General features: G+C 40.0%; 3 protein-coding genes and 2 non-coding genes across 5 annotated transcripts in view; 3 read left to right on the top strand and 2 right to left on the bottom strand.

Moving 5' to 3' along the window:
- Window positions 1–190: 190 nt before the first annotated feature.
- On the top strand, window positions 191–4,767 carry LOC114145460 (2-iminobutanoate/2-iminopropanoate deaminase). The gene is made up of 6 exons (XM_028019051.1): window positions 191–337; window positions 1,003–1,108; window positions 1,332–1,386; window positions 1,479–1,547; window positions 3,018–3,073; window positions 3,160–4,767. Exons 1-6 carry the CDS (start codon window positions 273–275, stop codon window positions 3,217–3,219), a joined length of 411 nt encoding a protein of 136 aa, XP_027874852.1. The 5' UTR covers window positions 191–272; the 3' UTR covers window positions 3,220–4,767.
- A 3,732-nt stretch (window positions 4,768–8,499) lies between these two features.
- Window positions 8,500–18,359, bottom strand: LOC114145107 (fibrous sheath CABYR-binding protein). Its single transcript, XM_028018500.1, has 4 exons — window positions 17,958–18,359; window positions 12,612–13,607; window positions 10,077–10,142; window positions 8,500–9,804 (listed from the first exon to the last, which is right to left on the bottom strand). The coding sequence occupies exons 1-3, from the start codon at window positions 18,043–18,045 to the stop codon at window positions 10,081–10,083; spliced, it is 1,146 nt and encodes a 381-aa protein (XP_027874301.1). The 5' UTR covers window positions 18,046–18,359; the 3' UTR covers window positions 8,500–9,804; window positions 10,077–10,080.
- Window positions 18,360–19,524: 1,165 nt separating this feature from the next.
- The window catches only part of LOC114145106 (matrilin-2), a 36,764-nt gene continuing 30,815 nt past the window's right edge, over window positions 19,525–25,473 (bottom strand). Inside the window, exons 10-14 of the mRNA XM_028018499.1 lie at window positions 24,008–24,130; window positions 23,489–23,899; window positions 23,237–23,389; window positions 22,001–22,093; window positions 19,525–20,938 (exon numbers count right to left, since the gene is read on the bottom strand). Coding sequence (XP_027874300.1) covers window positions 20,883–20,938; window positions 22,001–22,093; window positions 23,237–23,389; window positions 23,489–23,899; window positions 24,008–24,130 — 836 coding nt within the window. The 3' untranslated portion in view covers window positions 19,525–20,882. The remainder of the gene's footprint in view (window positions 20,939–22,000; window positions 22,094–23,236; window positions 23,390–23,488; window positions 23,900–24,007; window positions 24,131–25,473) is intronic.
- Window positions 24,363–24,436, top strand: trnaa-ggc (transfer RNA alanine (anticodon GGC)). Its single transcript has one exon. It is a non-coding gene; the product is annotated as a tRNA-Ala (tRNA).
- On the top strand, window positions 24,773–24,846 carry trnat-agu (transfer RNA threonine (anticodon AGU)). The gene has a single exon. It is a non-coding gene; the product is annotated as a tRNA-Thr (tRNA).

Below are 25,473 nucleotides of genomic sequence, written 5' to 3' on the forward strand. Positions count from 1 at the left end.
TAGCGCAGCAAAATAATACAGTCACACTTTTCGCACGTTCAGTATAAACTAGCAGAAAAATTCAGCTTAAATTGAAAAATTTACATCAAATTTAAATGATCAATGCATGCAAAGGCATTTGTGTGGGCAACCAACCAAACTTTATACGTTGTCATTTTTTATAATGCGCAGATACTTTGTTGTTTACGGTAAAGAGAGTGTGACGCTCTCTTGTCAGCTGCTCTCTTTTAAACAGCACCTTTCACTCTTCGGTCATTGAATACTTTAGGAAAATGGCTGCACTGATCAGGAGGATCATCACTACAGCTAAAGCCCCGGCTGCGATCGGCCCCTACAGGTGAGAGGAGTCTGTAAACTTGACAGTTAGTGCCATCACTGACTATTGCATTGTAATAGTATAGTGAGTTGCAGTATGAATGTAAATAGAAATGGTACAGTATTCCCTCTGTTCTTTTAAGGGGGCAGAAATGCCCAAGCAGCTTTTTAAGAGCAAAGTGCACATTTTTAGATTTTGCACTTATTACCTGAAGAGCTGTTCAAAGGTTGAACTATTAACAAGTTCTGCTACCAGGTTTGTGCTTAAAATGTTTCCACTGTGTGCTTCTGTCTGATGAAGCTTAAAATGAATTATCTGAGACAGTTTTTAATGATTTAAATAAGTTTTTTTTTCTTTTTTTTCAGGTTAGCTGTAACATCTATGATCAATATGCCTTCAGAAAGAAATGGGCTTCACCGGCTTTTATCTGAATACAAATACACACCTCATATTTTAACACTGCAATTCTTTTTGATTTCACAGCTGCATTCTAGAATAGGATACATTGAACTTGAACAACTAAAATAAAAAAAGAATTTTTAAAGCAGAATTTTTATTTAAAATTGTTTTGTTTGTTTTTGACCCCAAGAAACTGATTTGGGAGAAAGCTTACAGCAGGACAGACCTACCCACATCCTTTAAAGCATTCCAGGTAACTCTTTATTTGTCGTCTGTGTGTGTTCCAGCCAAGCAGTGGTGGTTGATCGGACCGTGTTCGTATCGGGGCAGCTGGGGATGGATCCTGCCAGTGGACAGCTGGTGGCAGGTGGAGTTCAGGCCCAGACCAGACAGGTGCCGGCCGCTTCTCATTCATCCATTCAATACACTGAATCACAACACTTGAAATGGATTGTTAAGCAATACTTGTTTCTTAAGGTCTTTTTAAGCAACATTTGGTTAAATCTTAATTTGTCCATTTTCAGTTTTTGCCTCCCATAAAACTGTTAAGAGTTGAATCAATATTTGAAGTGCTGGGTGAGCTGTGCTGGACGTTGTGCTGTGAACTTTGTTTCAGGCTCTTGTGAATATGGGTGAAATTCTTAAAGCTGCTGGCTGCAGCTATGGGAACGGTGAGAGAAACTGTAGTTGAGTAGTTAAATTAGTTTTTACCTTCGTTTGAGACCAGATTATAAATTTGACTTCTATTTTTTTTTTTTTACAGTTGTCAAAACCACCGTACTGTTAGCCAACATGAACGACTTTGTAAATGTGAACGATGTTTACAAGCAGTGTAAGTATATTATCTTTAGCAAACAGTAGAGTCTAGGCTGGCTCCTTCCAAAAGATTAGACGTGTAAAACTAAGCGTCGCCCTCATTTCCAGTTTATAAAGAAATGACCACTAGGTGTCAGTATAACCCAAAAAATGCATCGCTCAGGCGGATTTACTGTTTTTATCCCCTTGGTTTGATCAAATCCTTGAAAACAAGAGAATAAATTTGCCACCAAGTATTATAAATTAGCAAAGTAGGTTCCTAAGCAGGTAATGTGTGTGAGAGCACTACTATGAAGCAGTGTAGCCGTAAGAGAACACGAGCACAGAGGCTGTTGAAGTGTACCGAGCCACTTAGCTGAGTGAAATCTGAGCAGCTTCTGTCAGTGGATTAAACTTCATCTGAACACCGACCAACGTGTTACCTGCCTCTGCCTAAAGATGACAGTAAAGTCTCCCCTTTAGATCTCATTGTCATGTAAAGAGGAAAATCTCACATTGCAAAAGTATTTATACCACAGTTCCACACTTTGACACATTACAATCACAAACTTCTTCGTCTTTCATTGGTATCGTTTCCTTTCGAATTCACAGAAATCAGGTGAAAGAAGGTTACATAAAAAGGCAAAAATGAAGATTTTTTTTTCTGTATACAACAAGAAAAAGTAACATTGAGCATCACCCTGAACACATCGCTGCAACCACATCATGCTGTGGGGATGCTGATTAGAGTTCAAAGAGTTTCACCTTTCATCAGAATAACGATGCAGCCAAGGCTACAATGGAATGGCCCCTTAAGCATAAGTATGTGCTACAATGGCCTAATCAAAGTCCAGACCTAAATCCACTGAAGAGAATGTAACAAGACTTGAAATCTTGCATCCAGGTTCTACAAAAAATTGACTCTGTGCTATTTTAATATATTTTTTAGGAGAGTTGTGGAATACCTTGTCTCATTTTCCTTCCACCTCACATCTAATTATTGTTGGTCTGTAATATAAAATGTTAATAAAATACATTGAGGTTTGTGGCTGTGTTGTGACAAAATGTTAAAAAGTTCAAGTGGTATGAATACTTTTAAAACACACAGTATCATAGCATAAAAATCAAAGTACTGGTTCTCGGGGAAAATCCTTCAAAATACAAAGCCTTGTGTAAATACTGAAAAGCATATTTAAGAACAGAATACTAAGTATAGGCATATTCGGCTTCCTCTTTAAATAAATCTTCCTGCTCTTTGTTTGTATGTTTGATTTAAAATACCGACAATACACTGTGGTGTGCTTAAAACACACTTTTGTATTAGTCCACGACAGAAAATGAGTCATTTTATTATGAAAACCAAATTAAAATCACAGTTGCTAGGGTTTTATGGTGGTTTTTGTTTCTTTTGTATTTGGTGACACAAGTATAAAACTTCCATCAAAGTAAACAATCAAACCTATCACGACTACGTCTATGTGAGCCCTAACTGAGCTTCCCTCTGTAGTTTTCAGTACCAACTTCCCAGCCCGAGCCGCCTATCAGGTAGCAGCACTTCCCAGAGTGAGTACTTACCACAAACTATCGCTGATTTGAGCTAATTCCAAACTAAGATCTGTCTGAAAGCCAACTGCGCTGCGTGTCTGCAGGGTGGACTGGTGGAGATTGAAGCAGTCGCTGTTTTGGGCCCTCTGAACGATACTACTTAAAAAAACACATCGATGTTTTTATAAAACAACACAGTAGCAATTTGTGATGCTTTGCGACCCAGGAAAGAGCTGATCAAATAACCCCTATGTACAGCACCCTCAACATTTATTGGTTTCTCCTGGTAATGATGTGTAAAACGCCTTGAAATGAATGAATCTTTTATTTCAGTAAAAGAAATAAAAACTTGCCACTGTGACGTCTCAGGTTCTCCAGACACTGTGACTTAACATCCTCCTCAATGTTCTTGGTGGCAACATAAACTGAGGTCCTTTCATGGTCTTCTTTGTTGGTCCCTGTGTTAACCTATTGTATGTTTGTAGGTATCTAGCTGGGAATCTTGCTGTCTAGCTGGGAATCTTGCTGTCTAGCTGGGTATCTTGGTGTCTAGCTGGGAATCTTGCTGTCTAGCTGGGTATCTTGCTGTCTAGCTGGGAATCTTGCTGTCTAGCTGGGTATCTTGCTGTCTAGCTGGGAATCTTGCTGTCTAGCTGGGTATCTTGCTGTCTAGCTGGGTATCTTGCTGTCTAGCTGGGTATCTTGCTGTCTAGCTGGGAATCTTGCTGTCTAGCTGGGAATCTTGCTGTCTAGCTGGGTATCTTGCTGTCTAGCTGGGAATCTTGCTGTCTAGCTGGGTATCTTGCTGTCTAGCTGGGTATCTTGCTGTCTAGCTGGGTATCTTGCTGTCTAGCTGGGAATCTTGCTGTCTAGCTGGGTATCTTGCTGTCTAGCTGGGAATCTTGCTGTCTAGCTGGGTATCTTGCTGTCTAGCTGGGAATCTTGCTGTCTAGCTGGGTATCTTGCTGTCTAGCTGGGTATCTTGCTGTCTAGCTGGGTATCTTGCTGTCTAGCTGGGAATCTTGCTGTCTAGCTGGGTATCTTGCTGTCTAGCTGGGTATCTTGCTGTCTAGCTGGGGTTCTTGCTATCCGGTTATTGAGCTGTCTTCTTTTATCTTCCCCATCTTGAAGAGAGGCAAAGAGAATTAGGTCTCTGAGTCACTTAACTCCATGTTCAACTTAAAACAGTAGGGTTGGCCTTAAAAAAATCACTCATGTTTATGCCTAAGGATTTTATTTTTATTTTTTGATGGGGATAAGGGCAAATTTTTGTGTTAATACAATTAAAACAATGGACTTCCATACTAAAAGTTAGGTTATCCTTAAATAGTCTGTGTAACTAATATTTCAGGCATTTTACACCAGAGGTTCCAGTGGATGTGCAGGGTGTTGTGTATTAGTCTAATAAAAGGCCAGTAAGTGATTTGTTTCTGTTTTCCTGATGTCGCTGCCTCACAGTCTAGCATCACCCAAGCTTGAAGCACTTTCACCTCATTAACATTGATGAGACGCCGTGTTTAGAGACAACATTGGATCTTCAGTTCCTACGGATCAACTTTCACTTACAATAGTTGTTAAGCATCTAACCTTGTCTGTGGCTTGAATTTCACCACCGCCCTTCATTGTCACCAGTTTTACCCATGGCATAATGTATATCCTCATTCATTATTGATGTTCACATATAACTCAGAAATAAACGCTCCTTAACTGTTCTACGTCATGAAATTTTATATATATTTACAATTACACATGTTTGTGATCACGTTTGCTTATGTTGTGTTCTTATTCTCCACCAGCGGTTGTGTGTCGATGGCCTCAGCTGACTACCCAAGCGTGTGGTTCACGATGAATAAGACAGCAGGACCACAAAAAGTTAATTTTTTAATTATTATTATTATTAGCTTTACACATAGCCTGTCCAGCAGTGTGGCATTCAGAGTTGTTGTCTGAGTGCCAATAAGTCCAACAGGTTTAATTTTGCAACCGGAGCTTTATGTCTTTCGCTAAATGTAATGGACACAGAGATGGAAAAAAAAAGAGGGAAAGAAATGAGAAAAATGTTTAAAGGAAAAGGAGAAAGAGGAATGGAGCACATACAACACCCTAGAAATCTGCTTCTACTCCTGCATAAAAGAGAGGAAAAAAAGAGAACCAAGAAACCATAGCGACAAACAATATATGAATATATAAAAACAACATCACCGGAAAAAAGTTTGTTTTCCTGTGTTTACACAAGTACATGCTACCTTTGTCTGTGGATCTTGGGAATCTTCATAATTTGTTAATCAGAATCTGAGTCAGATATAAGAGTGATAACGCACCAAGTATTATTTCATTACTTTGTCAGATTTTAAAAGTTCTGACTGGTTGTTTAGTCTACACGCAGTATTAGTTATCTATAAATTTTAAAGCAACAGAACAAGAACTCTTTTTACTCAAGGTTTTGAGAACAAAGTTCTAGCTATCAAGGACATTTTAAACTTCCCAAGAACAAAGGAATCACAGGAAGTCTCTTCATAGGTCTCTCCCACACCAGCACAGCCACCTCATATTTCACCAAAGAAGATCTGCCCAGAGTAAGTGTCAAGAACAAGCTGCAAACCAAGGCTGTAAGAACAGACTGACGTCATCTTGTTCTTACAGGAGTGGGAGAGAGAACAGATTTCCTTGTTCTTGCGGAGTATGTAATGAAAGTAGGTCAAAACTTCCATTTTGGTCGCATCTAAACCTGGACAACTTCTTCTTTATTTTTGCAATTTGTTATTGTTTCTTAGTAAGGCCCTAATATACCGTTGTATTTTACTTTTACATTTACTTTTGCTTTACTATTTCTACTATTTTGCCACTACTTTTTACCTATATTAATTTTCATGCACTGTAAAAAAAAAAGAGTCTAGTTTACAGTAAAATACCACAGCTGCCAGTATTTTACCGTAAATAAAATACCTTTTTTTTTACAGTGTAGTATTTTACTAACTCAGTGACTCCTGAAAGTTGCAGCTGATTACACCACACAGTTTTTTTTACTTTGCTTAGTTTTTTTCAAGACCTGAAAACCATTTAGCGTTTTCTTTCTGCTTCACTATCCTGCCCTTCTAGGTACTGGTCTGCTACACAGAATCACCATAAATACTACCATAAATGTAATATTACTTTGTAATTGTAATATTACAAAGTTTTAAAAAGTTCTGCAACACACTGTAACATTGCCTCTGCTTCTCATGGTAGTGCATACTTACAGCTGCGGCATCTGCTGTTGAAAATATAGATTCAACTCCAGCAACAAAAAGCATCTCTTTAGTAAGGGAAAGTTTATTCTGTACACTAACCAGTTAGCAGAATCCTAGACAAAAAACAGGAAGCGGCTGATTCCAGGGAAAGAAATTAAACAACAACCAAACAAATGTATTTCCAGACATACATACATATATAAACACAAAAAAAGTAGAACGCTCAATAGAACGCTGTGGTTTCTGACTGCGCTACACAAGCAGGTGAGTCACTCTTACTAAAAAATACAAGATTATGACATCAGCGTCCCACAGTAGTACCTTTACACCGTGCTCCAAATTATTATGCAAGTCAGATTTTCTTAAATGGTCAATGCAGATGATAATCAGTATAATTTTCAAGTCATGAACTATTACAGTATAAATCTAATTTTACTGAACAAAGCTCCCCATCAGAACAGTATTTTTTTCAACAATAAAAAACTCAAAATGCAAAATGTTCCAAATTATTATGCACAGCAGATTTTCTAAACATTTTATGGATTATAAAGAACATTAAACGGTCGTTTGAATGTGCAGCATTAAGTGTTCACATGTACTAAAATCAAAAGCTATTTCAATCAAAAACATCTTAACAGACCGAGTTACATGTTAACATAAAACCTTCTTTGATATCACAGCAAAATTCTTTATCCATTGAACTTGTGAGTTTGTGGAAAGTTTCTGCTTGAATTTCTTTGCAGGATGTCAGAATATTTTCCCAGAGCTGCTGGTTTGATATGAACTGCATTCAGATCTTCTGCTTGAGGAAACTCCAAAGGTTCTCAATAGGGTTGAGGTCAGAGGTCAGAGGAGGATGGTGACCACACCATGAGTTTCTCCCCTTTTATGCCCATAGCAGCCAATGACACAGTGGTATTCCTTGCAACATTCATTGTCATGCATGAAGATGATTTTGCTACTGAAGGTTCGGCTCTTCTTTTTGAACATGAAAGAAAGTGATCAGTCAGAAAGTCCAGATACTTTGCTGAGATCATTTTCACACCTTCAGGACTCTGAAGGGGCCGACCAATGATTCTCTCCCCATGATTTTGGCCCAATAAATGACTCCACCACCTCCTTGCTGACGTCACGTTAGGACGTGGTGGCCATCCACCACCAATCCACTACTGCGTCCATCTGGACCATCCAGGGTTGCACAGCAGTCATCAGTGAACAAGTCTATTTGAAAATTAATCTTCATGTACAGCTGGGCCCACTGCCACCATTTCTGCTTGTGAGCTCTGGTTAGGGGCCCAATAGTAGGTTGATGCACCTCAAGCCTCTGGAGGATCCTCCACCTTGAGGCTCCAGAGGCTCCAGCAGCTTCAAATAACTGTTTGCTGCTTTGTAAGGGCATTTTAACAGCTGCTCTCTTAATCTGATGAATTTGTCTAACAGAAACCTTCCTCATTCTGCCTTTATCTGTACAAACCATCTTTGTTCTGAATCAGCCACAAATCTCTTCACAGTACGACAACGCTTCAGTTTTTGTTAAATATCTAATGTTTTCATACCTTGTCATACGGCACTAAACTATCTGATGATTTTCGTCAGCAGAGATTCTCTTTCTCATATTGCTTGAAACTTGTGGCCTGCTTAATAATGTGGAGCATCCTTCTTAAGTAGATTTCCTTTAATTGAGCTCAGCAGACAAACTAATCAACTCAGCTCTCTGAAATTAATTATAGTGATTCAAAGAGTCCTGACACACAATACCATCTATAAATTTAACAGCACAACAAAAAATGTTATCTTTATGACACTTAAATCCAATTTGCATAATAATTTGGAACACTGTGTAAATGTCTGCTGAAAAGACTTTTGCTGCCAAGCAACAGCTAACAGCCACACTGGAGCTGAACAAGAGGGCTTTACAATAACACGTCAGCACTCGGTCGTCTTCATCCTCAACCTGCAGATGAAGAAAGTTCTTTGCTACAGTGTTTCCATGTGAGCTGTGCATAGTGTTACTTAAAACATGCCGTTACTATTGATAAAACTTGCTACTTGTAAACATGCTTCCTGATTTATTTCTGCCAAAATCTCAAAGCTTGGTGTGTAATAACAGAATCTCCAAGGATTTGTTTTGTTAGTGTTGAGGTGAGGCAAGGGCCGGTTACTGGTACAAACATTACATGGTGTCATTTGTTTCAAAGTGACCGAGTTTTTCTCTGTCGAAGAGAAACGCAGCATTGCCCCTCTTTTTTTTTTCTGCTCACTGCAGGTCAGCTGGCTCCAAGAATTTCCAGACACCTTTGCCTTTTCGTACAAGAGACGCAAATGTGAATGCTTAGAAGTCCTGATCCTAAAAAACCTAAAGGACCTCCATCCATCAATCCTATCAAAGTCGTTTTGATAGCCAGGAGTGGTAGGTGTGTTAATCAGCCAAACCAGAACAAATAACCAGATAACATCAGTTCATGTTAATCTACAAAGAGCAAAAGATAGAGTACAATGTGAAAATTGTTAATGTAGCCGCAGGAATAAACTGTGAATTTCTGTTAAAAATACAAGCAATTAGATCACGTACATTTTTGCTTAGCATTTTGTGCAAGTAGCATAATACCAGCTGTGTTTCCATTAACGTTAAAATTGCGCACTGAATAAGTTTGCTTAATGGGAAAGCCAATTTTGAAAAATGTCAAGTATTATATTTTGCAAAACTGCAAAGGAAGCACTTTTTTCTTTTTTTGCATCACACAAATGATCAACAACCAGATGTTGCTACTGACGGAAATGACAAAACGACAGGAAGTGGTTGGATGATGGTGGCGCGGCATTTATTTTTAATAACATTATAGTGTGAACAACCTTAGTCACATCTGATTTTAATTGTGCTTTTTATGTCATAAAACCACCACAATTGCGAAATAGTGGGGGGTTTTACATGAACAGAATATCGACAAACATGTTGCACACAATTCTAATGGAAACACAGCCGCTGTCAAAGCACCGACCCTTACCTAGTTGCGACCCTGCTTGGTGAAACAGTTCTGTTCCTCCGCGTCTTTGAGCATTTGTTTTTGTATTCACAGTGAAATTTGGCTTGTTTCCCTCAGAAAGCTGTAATGAAGGATGTGGTGCCAGCATCCTTCATACTTTTTAAATACTTCAAGCCTACAGTTGCCTACCTCATTACCAAGAGATCCCGTGTAGCATTGCACCCTCACACTCCTCGCCACCTAAGTGTTTTTGTTGCATATTTTAGTGCCTGAGAAAACATGTGGCTCCAGGCACTTTGTGGTCTAAGTAGAAAAACTCATTCTCTCTGCTTAAATACAAACACGGAGGAAATCCTCATTTATCCTGAAGGAAAACTTATTGAGGCAGATTCAATAATCATAAATGTATTGTGCAGTTTGGTGTTGATGAGACAAAAATAGAAGTTAGACTTTTTTTAGTTTTTTCTTCACGGTTTTTTCCTCCTCTGGTCTTCACCTGTCACTTTGTGGCTTCGTTACTTGGTGAATCTCTGATCTGTGAAAGAAACAGAAGCGAAATTATTTAGAGTTAATTTGTATCATTATACTTCATATTTACTCTCAATTCAAGCAATAAGTTTACATGCAACAAAATGCTTTTATGCTTTCAGGGACAGAATAAAGAACAATATGCACCATGAGATTATAGTGCAGTACTCTGAAGATGTCCTACTGCATTTAAATGTATTTACATGAGTCAGTCAGTTTCATCCTGCAGAGTTTGTTCTAGATATTAAAAAAAACAATATTTTATGTCTTGGTTCTTACCATCTTAATCTTGCTTTTTGGCTATTTCTTCTTCTTTATCCTTAGAGGCCTCATTTACAGATGACACTGCACACACACGCACACACACACACAAAGAGACAGACACAGGAATGTCATTATCATACCAGTGGCTCAGAGCTTGTTTGACATGATTTTACCTTTGCCATGTTACACACAGCCGCCGCGGGTGAACTGACGAGCTAATAGTTACTCATATCTACATCTGAGCTTCTTTAACTTCACCACTGCTGATTTATTCCAACACGCCCCCACGCACCCCCCCCCCCCCCCCCCACACACACACACACACACAGAGAGAATCTAGATAAAGTCTTGTAAATGTATTGTAATTCATGCTTTCTTCCATTCCACTTGAGTTTTTCACAATGCTACAGACTGTTTACCTCCTAAAAGTACAAACTGTTTGCAGTGTAAAGAGTGAGACAAGAAGTATAAAGTTTAAGTCATACTGTATTTACACACACTGCAAGAAAAGATACTGTGATTTTTCTCCCACTGTCTAACATCAAGTCAGCTAACACATTTCCTGTTTTTATTTCTAGGTCCAAACTGTCAGACTAATGAGACATTTCTTTTTAAAGATTGATTCATCTTGCTTTAAACTAAGAAGTATATTTACATAGCATTCAGTGGAGTCGCTAGCTTCCAAACCAAGCTTACACTTCACAGAGCACGCGTACCCCTTCAACTCTCCACTGAGCTCCTTCAGACTAGCCAGCAGCAATTAGCAAACACCTGATGAGCTGCTTCTCAGTGAAGTGTTCCTAAAAACATGCTAAATGCTTAATGGAGGAACCTTGTTGTGATGGCCTTCTGAAGGCGGAGTCTCAGAAACAGCAGGAGCTTTTTAAAGAGACAGAGTCTAATTGTGAAGTCAAATTTCTTTTAAGATATGTTTAATTTTTATAACAGTTGAAGGTAAATTTGGTGTTTGTTTGTGCTTTAAAATATTATTCTGTCTGAAAAAATACATAATGCTGCCCCTCTGAAAAAAATATATATATTTAAATGACTCATTGTTCTGGCTTTTAACAAATAGAAAAAAAAATGTTAACATGAAATGACCTGAAACAATGTAAACTAAACCAAAGTATCTGGTTCAGTCATTTGAAAAAAAAAATAAAATAAAAAATAAAAACTTTAAATTAGCTCATCTTAATGGAGTTTTCCACCAAACCTCAGCAAAGGCCACAGACTGTATTTAATCAGAAGCGGCGGGCCATGATAAGTCTGCTGGCGGCTCACAATGGGACACAATGAGAGAGGACTGTCTGACTGGAACTGTTGTGCTGACAACATGTTCATAATACAACATCAACATGCAGAAGAGAAGCATTCATGTCTCTGCTCATGTCACTTGTTCGACATTAAGGTCCAACAATATCCCATTCAGCCGTCTCAGCACATGCAGCTGAATCGCTCACTGACATCTCAGGGTTGCCAGCTGCATGTCATGTAAAGCTACTCCAGCTCCGGCTTCACCTTCATCACTGCAATGATTGAAGCAATCAGCCATATGAAGGAACATTCAGTGCTTCTCTGCATGTCAACAAGATTTCATCCACTCCACCGAGTCTACCTCTCCTCACCTGCTGCTCCGCCTCCAAACCGTTTCTGCGTGTTTGCACACGCGTTGGGCCAAACACTCGCTCGCATTTCTGTCACATTCCATTCCAGTCGGAGTCTTCCTACAAATGACCTCCGCCTGAAAACTGTCTTCTGAATCAACGTGACTCCCTGAAGAGTCTGTCAGTGTGACAGTTCTGTCGACATGGTGTGTGTGTCGTTTCATTAATCATGGAGCAAAATAAAACTGCCAGACTCTGGAGAACAGAGGCATCCATCATGAACTTAAAGAGGGCAGTATTATGTGTTTTACAGGCATATACTGTAGTGCCCCTTTATATCACAATAACGTTACATTCAGTTGTTATAAAATGCTGTGTATAAATATATCAAATATGACTTGAAAGAAATTTGACTTAGTAATTTAAGGCCTTGAAATTGGAACCCCGACTCTTTAATAACTCTGTCTTCAGGAAGTCATCACAACTTGGCTCCTCTGGATTTAGACTTGTTTTACTGTCATTGCACAAAGACACATAGGTGTCTATTAACCTTTTAACAACGTTTTTTCCCAACATTGTATTGAGAAGCAGCTCATTTAATGAGCTCAGCTGACGGACAGCTCTAGCAGGTGTTTGCTAGTTGCTGCTGGCTGGTCTGAGGAAGAGTTTCATCCTCCAAGGTGGTGCAAGATGTTGCCAATGGCACAAACCACAAAGAAGAAGACAACATGAAGTAGTTAGAGGATGAAGGCGTGGCATGTGTTTGAATGACTTATTGCCTGAACAAACTTAGTCATGTATGATTTTAACTGTGTTTCTTGTTTAATGGAAATGCTGCAATTGCAAAAATTGTTTTTCCAACATTATTAGCGGAATATTGACAAGGTTTTGTGCACATTTGTAATAGAAACACAGCTTGTGTCTATAAGGTGTTGGTATGTCATACCCTCTGGTGACGTTTCAGGAACCGGCTCAGTTGCAGGTTCTGGATCTGCGGGGGCTTCAGTTTGCATCACGCTGGGCTTCCCCTCAGGAACTTCTGCTGTGACTCCAGTCTCCGTACTGGACTCTGGATTCACCGCGACTGGTGGAGCTTCAGAACCCTCAGCTGGCTCCGGGACTGAAACCCCTACAGGACCGGACGCCTCGTCTGGTGAGGGAGTAACATCAGAGGAGACTGTGGAAACCTCCGTCTCCTCATCGGTGGCAGAGTGAGGCTCAGCTTGAGCAGCAGTTACCGGAGGCATCTCTGGAATACTTGCTGCAGCAATAGTTGTGTCTATTACCGCATCTGCAGGCTCTGAGGGTTCGGTTGGGGCTGCAGCTTCGTTGGCTACTGAATCTGTGGTTGCTGTTGAAGCTTCAGCTGCTGCAGGAGTCTCTGAGTCAGTTTCTGGTGAGGTACTGCCGGGTGGGGCTTCGTCCTGGACAGGGTTAGCATCTTCAGTTGCTGCTTTGGAGGCGTCTTCAGCCACTCCCTCTTCCAGAACGCCGGCGGTCCCTGCTGGCTCCTCTACAACCGATACTGGAACTTCTTCCTCAACAAGAACAGGGACCTCTGTCTGCACAGTTTCAACAGGTTGAGCTTCAGGGGACTCCTCCAGGGCCTCAACCGCTTTGACTTCAGAAGGGGCTTCTGCTGATACAGTTTCTACAGGAAGTGCTTCCTCCACTGGGGACAATACCTCAGTTACTGTGACAGCAACTTCTTCTTCTATTGCAGGCTGTGGTGCCAGCTCCTCACCAGCTGCAGGTGGCTCAGGAACTACAAGGAGATCTTCCCCAGACCCGAGATCCTCCTGGGCCTCCACGGCCTCCAGCACAGCCTCCATCTCGTCTTCAGGTCCCGCTTCAGCATCGTCTGGTGAGGCGGTCTGCACAGGCAGCTGCTTCTGGTCCTCAATGGTCCGTACATCTTCTGCGATGATGCCGTTTCTGATTGCTACAAAGACAAAAAAAAAAAAGATGGAAAATAAAAGATTAGCAACTTGCAACTAGACCACCAGTTGTCAGTGACATATTTGTCTGTAACTCTGACATAGCAATGACAAAAGTCAGGGAATAAAAGAATGAGCCACATTCTTCTCCTCATAAGATTTACTGCCTTGGATTTAAAGGCAGAACCTTTGACTAACTCCTGTTGACTGTGATATTATAAAGTTTTCAGATGAATTCTCAGACTTTGCATCAGTCACATTTCTGTCAGGGGCCAGGCCCTCATTTGCAAAAGCATAAGTTATAGTGAAGTGAATGCACATTTTGGACAAAGATGATAATAAGACTAAAACAGAGACAATGATCTCAGTGGTGAAAATCCCAGCTGTCCTGTCAACCTGTTTTATACACATAAAATAATATTTGTGAATCAACTTTAAAGTGAATAAATATCTTAACTTCATCATTTTGTCTGGTGTGCTTCTATTGTCTTTCAATATATAACATGGGATTTGAGGGAATTAGATATTTTTGAGGGAAATTATATAAAGCTTCAGTGAACACAGGATGCAGGAGACAGGAAAAACAATAAAGGACACAAACGGCCTCCTTTCATTTCCTTACTTGAAAATAAGATTTACTGAAGCCCTGAGGACGAGCATTCTGAGGAAATGATCCTCTCCGCTTTTTACGGTCAGTTAGGTCTCCGCACATGCAAACAAAATGCACTTGTGTATGGAAGTAATAAAGTTATATGACAGGAGAATCCTCAGTTATGTCAATAGTCAGAATCCCAACGTAGCGATGGAAGCTTTTGATTAGTCGCAGTCAGTGTGGACGTCGCTCCCAGACGAGCTGGACCGGAGCGGTATGGCTGGATGGCTCTGATGCTTCAGCTTTCTGATCTTATTTGTCTGTCGGAAGCACTAAGCAGAGATCAGAGTGATGGGTGGAAGGGAATGTGTGGGCTTGACAGACTGTGTGAAAATGAGCCAGTGGGAAAATTGCAGCAATTAAGTAAAACAAATTCCTTTGCTCTTCCTTTTCACAATTAATCTTTACATGCACTCTGCGATCGTTAGCTGCATTTCCATTGAGTGTGTGCAAAACGTTGTATTCTGCTAATGTTGAAAAAACAACGCAGTGTTTCCATTACATAAGAAACGCTATTAAAATCACACTTGAATAAGTTTGTTTGCGGGATCCGTCCGATTACTTCCTGTCGTCTTCTTTGTAGTTCGCGCCAGTGGTAACGTCGGCTGTTGCTCACGTGACTCGTGTGACGCAAAAAAGCGTTTCCATTGCAGTTTTTGCAAAAATAAACCAGGATCGATGCAGCCAAAAAAAAAAAACACCTCAAACTACGTAGATACAAAACTGTTTAGCAAAAGACAGAATTTAAAAAAAAAAAATGTTGCCATTGCCAAGTCCTCAGTAAGCAAATTTATTTTCAAAATTTGCACAATTATATGGTCAACAGAAACGCAGATACTTATGACTTTCATCAGTCCTTTAGATAATTTCCAAATGTATGATTAAAACTTTACTCCCCCCCATTATCACAGGACTGATAAGCAGTGGTCCAGAGTTGGGGGGTGGGCATTTATTGTTTATCATTTGTCATTTATTGTAAAAAAAAAAAAAAAAAAAAAAAAGAATTTTGATTTTTGTCATGATACATTTCAGTTATTGATGTTAAATAAAACTTGACAGTAATAAAACTTCACAGAAATGTGTTTTTTTTTTCAATTTTCTCCACCTTTTGTTCCATGAGAGTACCAATAAATACTATATGTCAATTCAAAAACAGGATTGAATGCATTAACTGTGCAGGTTAGTGACAGAAATCACTCTTTAAGTGGCGTCGTGAAGAAGCCTATTTCAGGTCAATGTGCCATGCAGTTGCTGTCCTGCTAGACTACCTAAAGAATAAGTAATGGATTGCTTTTTTTCATCATAATTTTGATCATTATCGCAATAGTACTTCAAAATATTGCAATAAAATTGTAAATCCATTCTGCCTAGTCAGTGTTCAGTTTTGAAAAGTGGGGAAGCGACTGTTTGAGTTGAGGTCGGCGCCTCCATGCCAGGCATCGATGAACCATGTTTCAACAGGATTTAGCAGCCAAAGATGACACAGATCTCAGTCAAAACAGCGCCATGGCTGGCCTGCTGTGAAGGGAAGAGAGGGGAGGAGGGGACGGGACACAAAGCAGGGGCCCAGACCAGGGGATGGGACTGGCACGGGCCAGGATGTCATCCAGCTGGTGTGTCAGACAGGCGGCACGCTGTAGGAATAAAAACCTCCCCTCATTCGGCCGCATTTAACGTAGCCTGGCCGGGCTGAGCGGACAATTACCGAAGGTCTCGGTGGTGATGACGGAAGAGTCTGGAAGGGAACCCGAGTTTCTCTCTCTGTAGGTGGAAAAAGCTGTCTGGCAGGAACAACAACGCAGTAACACAAGCATCCCACAGTCAGTCAGCGAAGCAGAACACAAACACAGAGACGGCGAGTCCGTTTCAGGTTAAAATATACAGTTGTTCCTTTCCTCAGACAGCTGAATTAACTTTTGTTCCACACGAGCAATCGCACTATCGTTTTGTTGCTCATGTGCAAACCAGGATGGGGGACACAGAGTGCATGGAGCGGTGCCTGGCATGGCACGTCCGTGTGGCAGTGAATCGTCTGGAACAATGAGGAGACAGTAATAGCTTGTGTCAGACCTTCTGCTGGGTATCTGCTCAGGCCTGGACACAGAGGTCACACATGTAGAGAGACTCAGACAGAACACAGAAGGCTGAGCTTCCATTCACCACATAACTTTGGGAATTGGAATTACAAACATCAGTTTCAAAGTCCATCCATCCATCCATTTTCTTCACCCTGGACATGTCGCCAGTCTGTCACAGCAGTTTCAAAGTAACTCACATTTTTGGAAAAAAAACGTTGTTGCGCTAGAATGAGGTGGAGTGTTTGGTCATATCAAACGGCTCCACAAATCTGACCTTTTTAGTAGCGTGTCATGGTCGTTGGCAGAAGGTGATAAGATATATGAGTTCCAGATTCCCACAAAGCATGTAGGGAACATAAATGTAGGGAACATAAAAAACATGTGGAAGAAGATTCTCTGGGCAAATCCGAAGTTTTATGTAGGCCAAAACATTTCAATTGCTTTGTTTTTTTATGCGTGTCAAAAAAAAAACAACTTTCAACACATCATCATCAAGGTGAAACATGTTGGTGGAAGCATTATGCTGTGGGAACTCATGAGCAGGAACAGAAAAATCTGGTCAGTTATTGACTTGAAAGATGATTTGAGATCAGGGTAAAGATTCGCATAACAAAAACTCTAGAATATGACTAGAGCTACAATGTAAGAGTTTGTATCAAATCATATTCATGTGTTTGAGTGGTCCAGTCAAAGTACAGACTCAAATGCAAATAGGAATCTGTGGCAAAACTTGAATGTTGCTGTTCAGAGATTCTCCCCATCAAATATGACTGAAGTTCATCTGATTTGTGAAGCAGGATGCGCAAAAATGTCCCTCTTCAGATGCCATAGAGAGACAGAATACTAACGCACACCGCACTTCCAGATTATTGTTCTTTAAAAAGAAATAGAACAATCATGCATTATTTTTCTTCTAACTCGCGATTATGTTCTATCCAAAGTCCCAAATGAAGCACCTGTTTTTTTCTGGTTGCAGTGGACAAAATGCAAAAAAAGTTCATGGTCTATAAATATCTTTTTTTGTTTGTTGGACAGTAAATACTTGTTTTTGAAAGTTTTGCACTCCAGAACAATCCGACGTCCGTGAATCACTACAGAAGATTGGTAACAAACAGGTTAGATTGCAAATGTTGCCGCAGGCCGCAGATAGATCTCTACACACTCCCAGCTGCTCTCATGCAGAGTTACTGTCCTACATAAAATGCTCAGTTTGCTTTATGGGGAGAGACTGAGAGAAGTCGACATGTCCATAGAGTTTAAAAAACCCTCCTCTCAGGTCTGGTTTCATCAATAAATCATTGAATGGTTTTAACAGTCCTCTTCTTAGCAGTAGCCCAGCAGGACAGGGGAGGATCAGGACCAACAACCAGTAATGACTTGTAGGATTTAAAGAGAACAACAGAAATATTTCGACACCTGAAGTATTTGATCTGTGCAGGAGAGTGAAAGCACAGAGTGTACCAGCCAGCTGCAAACAGCCTCCAGCAAAATGTGACTGAGCGGCAGAAGGAGAGTTAGACAAGCAGCTGCACTCTGACAGAACATTTGCTGCTCTCGACACTTCAAAACACACAAATGACGGGCAAATTGCACTTTTAATCCTCACTCAGATGGCCCTCACTCACCCGCTGTGTCTCCGCTGCTCTCCTCAGGCTTTGTGCCTGGTCTCTTCTCCTGCTCCACTGTCTGTGCGCTGGATGATGAGCAGCCCATGCTTGGAAGCCAAATATGGCAAATCTAGAAAGCTGGAGGCTGCTTCAGGAACAAGCGACCACAAGTTTTAGTGCTTCCTGCCTTCTTTCTTTGTTAAAGGTCGATGCTGTCTTTCTGTGCTAACAGGAGCATCTAAACTCTCCACAAGTCCTCAAAGCAGTTGGGAACCATTATCTCCTCTATGCTGTGGGATCACTCATGCTCCGCTGTACTTTTACAATCTGCTCTCTGCATGCAGTAAAGCAGTTCAGGCAGCAACGCTGAGTGTTCCCCTAACTACCTCCAGCTCTAATGTAGAACTATCCATGCAGCAGCAGCAGCAGCAGGAGGAGGAGGGGGTGGAGGAGGAGGAGGAGGAGGAGGCAAACACTTCTGAGGACAGTGTCCTCCCCTCTGAGGCCTGTGTGGCACAGATCCACCCCCTGGTGGTGAAGGGTCAAACCGCACACGCAACAAATATAAAAGTAGAAATTTGAATTTACAAGTGAATGAGTGGATTAACATTGAATTCAGTTCATTTCGTTTATATGGCGTCGTTCCACGACAAGTGTCGCCTCCACAGACAGTGGAGAGAAAAAAACTCCCCTTTAAAGAGAAGATATTATGTATTTTCCAGGCACATAGTGCCATTTTGTAGCAGAGTCAAGTAACTGTGTTAACTTCACTTATTATAAAGATACTGTATATATCAACTATGACTTAAAAGAAATTTTACTTTGGAATTTAACACCTTGAAATTGGGCCTCTGTCTCTTTAAAATCTGCTGGTCTTTCTGACAGTCCACCTTCATGAAATCATCACAACATGGCTCCTCTATTAACTCTTTGACGTTTTTACAAGCGTTTCACTGGTAAACGCTGAGAGAAAACAACGAAAATCTTCTATAATGAGCTCAGCAGCTCCACCAGGTGTTTGCTAATTGCTGCTGGCTAGTCTGAAGGAGCTGAGTGGGGAAGAACTGCTCTGTGACGTGGAAGCTTGGAAGTTTGCAAACACAGCCGAATGGTTGCTGTGGGAGATTCAAAAAAATTGTCAGACAGGCATGAAATAATCAGCACTCCATTTTTGTTATTAATGAGGTAATAACATCATAACAAGATGTAACAGTCAAAAAAGTTGATTTTACATAATACTACCCCCTTAACAGGAAGAAACTTCCAGCAGAACCAGAGCTGGGTCAGTACGAGCGGTCACCTGCCACAAGCGGCTGGAGGTTTAAGAGTCCAGAGCAGAGACACATAAACAGAGGAGTTGATGTAGGAGGAGTGCTTTCTGTGTTAATGACAAGTAAAATGTTAGTACCAAAAGATGATCCCAGCTGCAGACATGTTCTACTGCAGCTTCCATGAAAATAAAATAACTCAAGGGAAACATAAAGTTCCCCTTGAGTTGAAATAACAACAAATAATGCAAATTAGAAGAAGAAAGTGAGGCCAGGAGAGGCGGATGGATGGATCAAAGAAAATCAAGGCACAGAAATTCAACTATTTAAATGTTTATTCATCAGTATGCTGTACAATATTCAATAATATAGTCAACTTTCTTCACAAATAAAGTGTTTAAAGTGGGAGAGCACTTCAGTTGAAAAACCATGAGTTCCTGGATTTCTGCCCAGGGCGGCATGGGTTTGGGGGGCAGCACGAGGGAGGAGCAAATGTAGTCGTGTGTTATGTTCTGACACACGACTACAGAACATGACACTAGATCAGTAGAAGACTGATTTAGTGTTTATTACATGTCCAGTCAGTGGTGTTGAAACTTTCATCCCCAGGAGGCAAAAACTGATAACAACTGATGGGCCACAAAATTCATTGAAATGAAAATGCAAAAATTAGTTTACATTTTTTTGTTTTTGTTTCACCTGCTCAACAATAAACAATTTTTTTAATGAAATGTGTATATGAGTGAAGATCCAAAATATGACAAAAAGCCACAACTGGCCCCCCGGGGCCACACATTGAACACCGCTGTAAAATACATTGGTGGCCGATGAGCTGAAGTTGGTGTCTGACTTGAAGCTTTTGGTTCTCTGCTAAAATAAGGAGCTACATAAATATGCTTCTGGACTTTGGACAACTTTTAAACATTTCCAATCCAAAATTAATGGACCGGTCAGATTTTTAAAACAAATTGCATGAACATGTTTTATTTGTGAAACCACACAAAAAGAGAATTTCCTGGACTTTGGATCCACCTTAGTGTGTTTGGTTTTGTGCAGATTGAGCCTCCATTGATAATGATGGCTAAAAAGATCCCATAAAAATTCTACACAGTTGTTAGTCAATGTCATCTGGGCATATTGAATACCAAATTAATGCTGTTTTCATCCAGTTTGGGAGGTCAGTGTAATATTAACCAGAACACAAAATTGGAGATGCTTTTGTGTTTTTTATATCTTGTGCAGATTTAGACTTATTAGTAAAGTAGAATCAACGAATAGATTATGTATTTTTCATGTGTCTGAATTGAAATATCTCACGTTACGTTTTTATAGCTCATATAGCTTCCTGTGCATCTGATAGAACTTTGCATTTTAAGTAATCTTTGCAGCAAATGGGCGGCCATTAGAAGGACCAAAATGAAATTTTGAAAAGATTTCAAAATAAAACTTGATTTAATCTAAATATATAAACTTCCACCTATTGCAGCTTTGCATTTTGAAAGGCTTGTTTCATTAGAAGACAAGGTGTCTATTTGAGCTAATGTATACAGATATGCTGAGATATAGGATGTGAAACAGAACCACCTAATGGAAAAAACGTCACATTGTACTGTAAGACGATAAACTGCATCAACAGTTGAGGACGATCCCGTCAGAACCAGGCAGCGCCAGAATTTCATTTGTTCGCCACTTGATTCTCCAGAGTCTCCAGCTTCTTTGACATCTCTTCAAGTATTCGTGTTAAAGAGGCTCACAAGAAATGCATCCAATGTTGGAAAACAAATAAAGATATTACAGATACTCCTATTCAAAAAGGCTCCCAAAAGGAGCACAGAGGTATCTTTGTAAATCATACTTTTTCTAGTAAACATCAACTGGATATATGTTAGGAAACACCTTATAAATACGGCATTGAATAAATGCAGCATTAACAAATGCACAAAAAAACATTCTTGAGGATTCTTATGTATAGACGCATAAAGAACAACACAGTGAATATAATCAAATGTTTAAAATATTAAGTGAAATTAAAATGGCCTTGCTGTTTCTGCTCAGGAAGCAGAACACAGCCTCGTCTCTTCCCTGCTCGGGACACGTCTGTGTTGTCCTCGGCTTCGACCTCCAGACGGCTTATTTTTGGAAAGCTATCTCGGTCTGAAGAGGTAAACAAACAGGTATGGAAGAATAATAATTCTCATGTCGGAAACAATATTCGCCCTCTGTGAGGATAGAGGACAAGAGAGACTAGCTAGCTGAACAAAGTAACAACAAGCTGTGCTCAGTCAAATGTGTGGACAAGTGAGACAACATTCGATTGTTTTTATTAACTGAGGGATCTTTACTTTAAAACCAGAATTCCATTAATGGTGTGTTCACCGTTAATGGTACCATGTTGTTGTGGGACCGGCTGCAGACATGTTCTAGTTTAGCTTACAGACTGAGTCTATTTGGGTGAAAGCTGTGAGATGTTGGTTTTGGACCTGACATCACTCTCATATACAGGCATCCTTGTAAGGTGGCCCACACCTATAATTTTGCTAATGTAATAATGGCAAGTTATGTGTCAGATAAGTCAGTATAGCTAAATATAGAAATAATTTATAAAAATAAATAAATAAATAAGCGTAACTTTTAGATGCTGTTTTTATGCACTGAAGATAAAGGTTATTTTGCCCCACTGAGACCGCATTTTAAAACATCTGCTTTATTTATTTTATCACCTCATCAGCTTGTCGTTTTACCGTAAATCCAGTTATTCCCGCTGTGGAGGAAACCAGCAAAATAAAAGGATATTACTCTGAGCCAGGTTCTTCAGCTTCTCTGTCACTTGGCTCTGAAACATGATCACGCTCTCACACCGACACAAGCTTTCATCTGCCGGTTTGTCTGTAGGGGCAAAAGTAAATACGGTTAGCACATGTTTTTTTTTTTTACCTTTAATTTACAATATGGGCTGTGAGGGGAAATGACTTTCTTCTTTCAGCACCCGACACATTTCTGTTCCTGTCAGGAACCGGTTCTGAGCGGCGGCTGTTCCAGCAGGTAGGAGTGATGCTCAGCTGATATAAAAGGACGATTTTACTGTAACTGAACTTTTTACTACAAATTGCCATGGTAGAAATAATGGAAACTCTTAACTTTCCGGAAATAACACAGGAGGAAGGGTTTCTTTTCCTCCTGCTCTCATTCTGTTCCAATATTTATTTATTTATTTATATTTTTTTAAATAAAAATCAAAGATTTTTATGCTGCAGAAACAGAAAATCTTACCAAGTATTTTTGGTCTAGTTTCTACTACGAACATGTTAGTATACTTGAAGTAAGACAAAACTAACAAGTAACTTTTCAGAAAGAAATAGAAGCTTGTTTTAATGAAATCATTTCTTAATGTTGACTAAAAAATACTAGTTCCATTGGCAGATTATTTCACCTTTAACATGGGAAAAAACGTCTTGTTATAATTAATCAAACAACTTTATTTATACCATTAGGTCGATTTGATTATAGGGAAGTGATTCACAACACAAACAATAAATGTAAATGTAGCATGAGTCAAATAGCCCTGCACTCAATGTTTTTAAAATATTGAAAACCATGAAAAAATAGACTTAAATACATTGTACCCTTTAGGACAATATAAAAAAAATTAAATAAGATCAAATAAAACTGTGCTAAATCAAATTTTGGAAGCTTATGGAAACAGGAACAAAACTGGTTTTATACTTCCTAGTTTTACATCTGGGGATGAAATATCGGTATCCAGAAAGACGCAGATATTTTCATTTATCTGTGATATTTTCACAAAGAAGTTAAATAACTTACTTACTTTACTTTTTTTTTCAATCAATATTAAGGAATTATTGACTTAAACAAGCTCTTAGTTCTTGCTGAAAAAGTTGCATGTCAGTTAGTTTTTTGTCTTCTTTCAAGCATACTTAAATAAGATATTTGCACAAAAAACGAGACCAAACATACTTGGTAAGATTTTGTGTTTTTGCAGCGTAAAATTAGTTCATAAATAGTGATCACCTTTACACATCCTTGACTTCAGTTTCTTTGTAATTTCTCCCATTTTCTCAAAGTCCTCCGCGTAATAGAGGTGCATCTCAGCAGGCTCTGAAGCGATTTCCCTCAGCTCCTGTTCAATGGCTTTCCCAACGCCCAGCGCGTATATCGTCACCCCTGAAAGCGGCAGAAAACAGAGCGAAGGCACGAGATTAATATCAGAAAGAACATGCCTTCGTTAGAAAATCTGGATAAAGACAAAGTAACTCATATCACCCAAGGTCTTTGCTTTGCTGGCCCACTCGGAGACATCATCCTGCGACCTTCCGTCGGTGAACACGACGCAGACGCGTGGGACGTTCAACCTGGCGCCTTCTTTCTCCGAAAAGCTGAACTGGAACATGTGGCGCAGCGCCGAGCCGGTCATGGAGCCCCTGCCCATGTACTGCATCTGGCTCACGGCCCGCTTGACGTCCTGCGCCGCGGCGTGCTGGCCCAGAGAGAACTCTGTGCGCACCTTGGTGGAGAACTGGATGAGTCCGACGCGCGTGGCCGTCCTGGAGACGTCCAGCGAGTCCACGATGCTGTTCACGAACTGCTTGACCAGCTCAAAGTTGGCGGGGCCCAAACTCTTGGAGCCGTCGATCACGAACACCAAATCCATGACTCCGTCGTGACACCCTGGCTCTGTCAGGTGCAAAGACATGAAAAACGTGTTGATGTAAAATTTTTTTGTTTGCTTGTTTTGTCTTCAGTTGCATCTAAGAATAAAGAAGAAAATAGCTAAAGCTTTACTTCCACAGCTTTTCCCATTTTCAGCCAGCAGGAATCCCTCGTTACATTTACAGATGTAGGAGTCGGTGGTGCTGACACACAGATGTTCGCAGCCATGGTCCAGAGTTTGACACAGATCAACACCTGGAAGTTTAACATGTGTTACTGATGCTGCTGTGAAACAATGAACCTGTTTATTCATACTGTATTTTACTAAAAACCGGGGCTGAAGCGATTCATCAAGTTAATCTGTTGTTGAAACCATGCAATTTGCTGAAAGAACAACACAGTCAGAGTAGTAACTGAGACAAGGCTGTAAAAATATATGTCCTGAAATGGAAGGAAAGTGTCATTTCTGTCATATCTGCAACTACAAGGTGCTGTGGCTTAGTTGGTCAATGCACCTGTCAGGCAAACAGGAGATGCTGGGTTCAAATCCCAGCAGCACCTTTGAATGAAACAGCTCTTTTATTGATGTTGTTTCGTTTCACCTATCATCTCAAGATTTTAAGACAATACGTACTGGCATTTAGAGAAAGCGGCATTTAGAGAATACAGCATTGTCAAGTTGCAGTGGATTAGTTGGCCAAAGTGCCTGTCTTGTAAACAGGACATCCTGGATTCAAATTCAAGAAGCACATTTGAATTAAATGGCTTGTTGACTCATGTAGTTTTGTTTTTCCTATTATCTGAAGTTCTTATTACAATATGTCCTAGCATATTTTGACATTTATAGAATGTCAAATATTCTGACTTTTAGAGAAAGTGTAATTGCAGTAATTTCAACGTGCTGTGGCTTAGTTGGTCAAAGTGCCTGTCTAGTAAACAGGAGATCCTGGGTTAAAATCCCAGCAGCATCTTTGAATGAAATGTCTTTTTGCCTGATGTAGTCTTGTCTTTCCTTTGACACATGTTCTTAATAAAATATGTCCTGGCATTTAGAGGAAGTGTAATTGCAGCAATTTCAAGCTGCTGTGGCTCAGCTTGTCAAAGAGCTTGTCTCTCAAGTAGAAGATCCTGGGTTCAAATCCCAGCAGTACCTTTCTAAAAAAGTCTTTATAAATGACAAAATTTAGTTGTTTGAAATCAGTTAAAAATATGTCCTTACTTTCAGATAAAGTGTGATTGCAGTAACTTCAAGGTGCTGTGACTTAGCTGGTCAAAGTGCCTGTCTAGTAAACAGGAGATCCTGGGTTCAAATCAATGCAGCGCCTTTGAGTGAAATAGCTATTGTACTGATGTAGTTTTGTTTATCCTATATTCTCAAGTTGCTATTACAATATGTCCAGGCATTTAGAGGATGTGTAATTGCAGTAATTTCAGGATGCTGTGGCTTAGCTGGTCAAAGTTCCTGTCTAATGAACAGGACACCCTGGGTACAAATCCCAGCAGTACTATTTAAAGAACAGCTTATTAATAATACATTTTTGTTGTTTATTTGAAATCAGTTACAAAATATGTCCTTATTTTTAGATAAAGTGTAATTG

Source organism: Xiphophorus couchianus, chromosome 5 (genome assembly GCF_001444195.1).
Source record: "Xiphophorus couchianus chromosome 5, X_couchianus-1.0, whole genome shotgun sequence".
Taxonomy (NCBI): Eukaryota; Metazoa; Chordata; class Actinopteri; order Cyprinodontiformes; family Poeciliidae; genus Xiphophorus; species Xiphophorus couchianus.

Coding starts and splice junctions, on each gene's coding strand:
- LOC114145460 (XM_028019051.1), top strand. CDS start 273: ATGGCTGCACTGATCAGGAGGATCATCACTACAGCTAAAGCCCCGGCT. Junction 1,109..1,331: donor TTCAGGCCCAGACCAGACAG/GTGCCGGCCGCT, acceptor ACTTTGTTTCAG/GCTCTTGTGAATATGGGTGA. Junction 3,074..3,159: donor AGGTAGCAGCACTTCCCAGA/GTGAGTACTTAC, acceptor GCGTGTCTGCAG/GGTGGACTGGTGGAGATTGA.
- LOC114145107 (XM_028018500.1), bottom strand. CDS start 18,045: ATGGGCTGCTCATCATCCAGCGCACAGACAGTGGAGCAGGAGAAGAGA. Junction 13,608..17,957: donor GAGCAGCGGAGACACAGCGG/GTGAGTGAGGGC, acceptor TTGTCTTTGTAG/CAATCAGAAACGGCATCATC. Junction 10,143..12,611: donor TCCTGAAACGTCACCAGAGG/GTATGACATACC, acceptor GTGTGTGTGCAG/TGTCATCTGTAAATGAGGCC.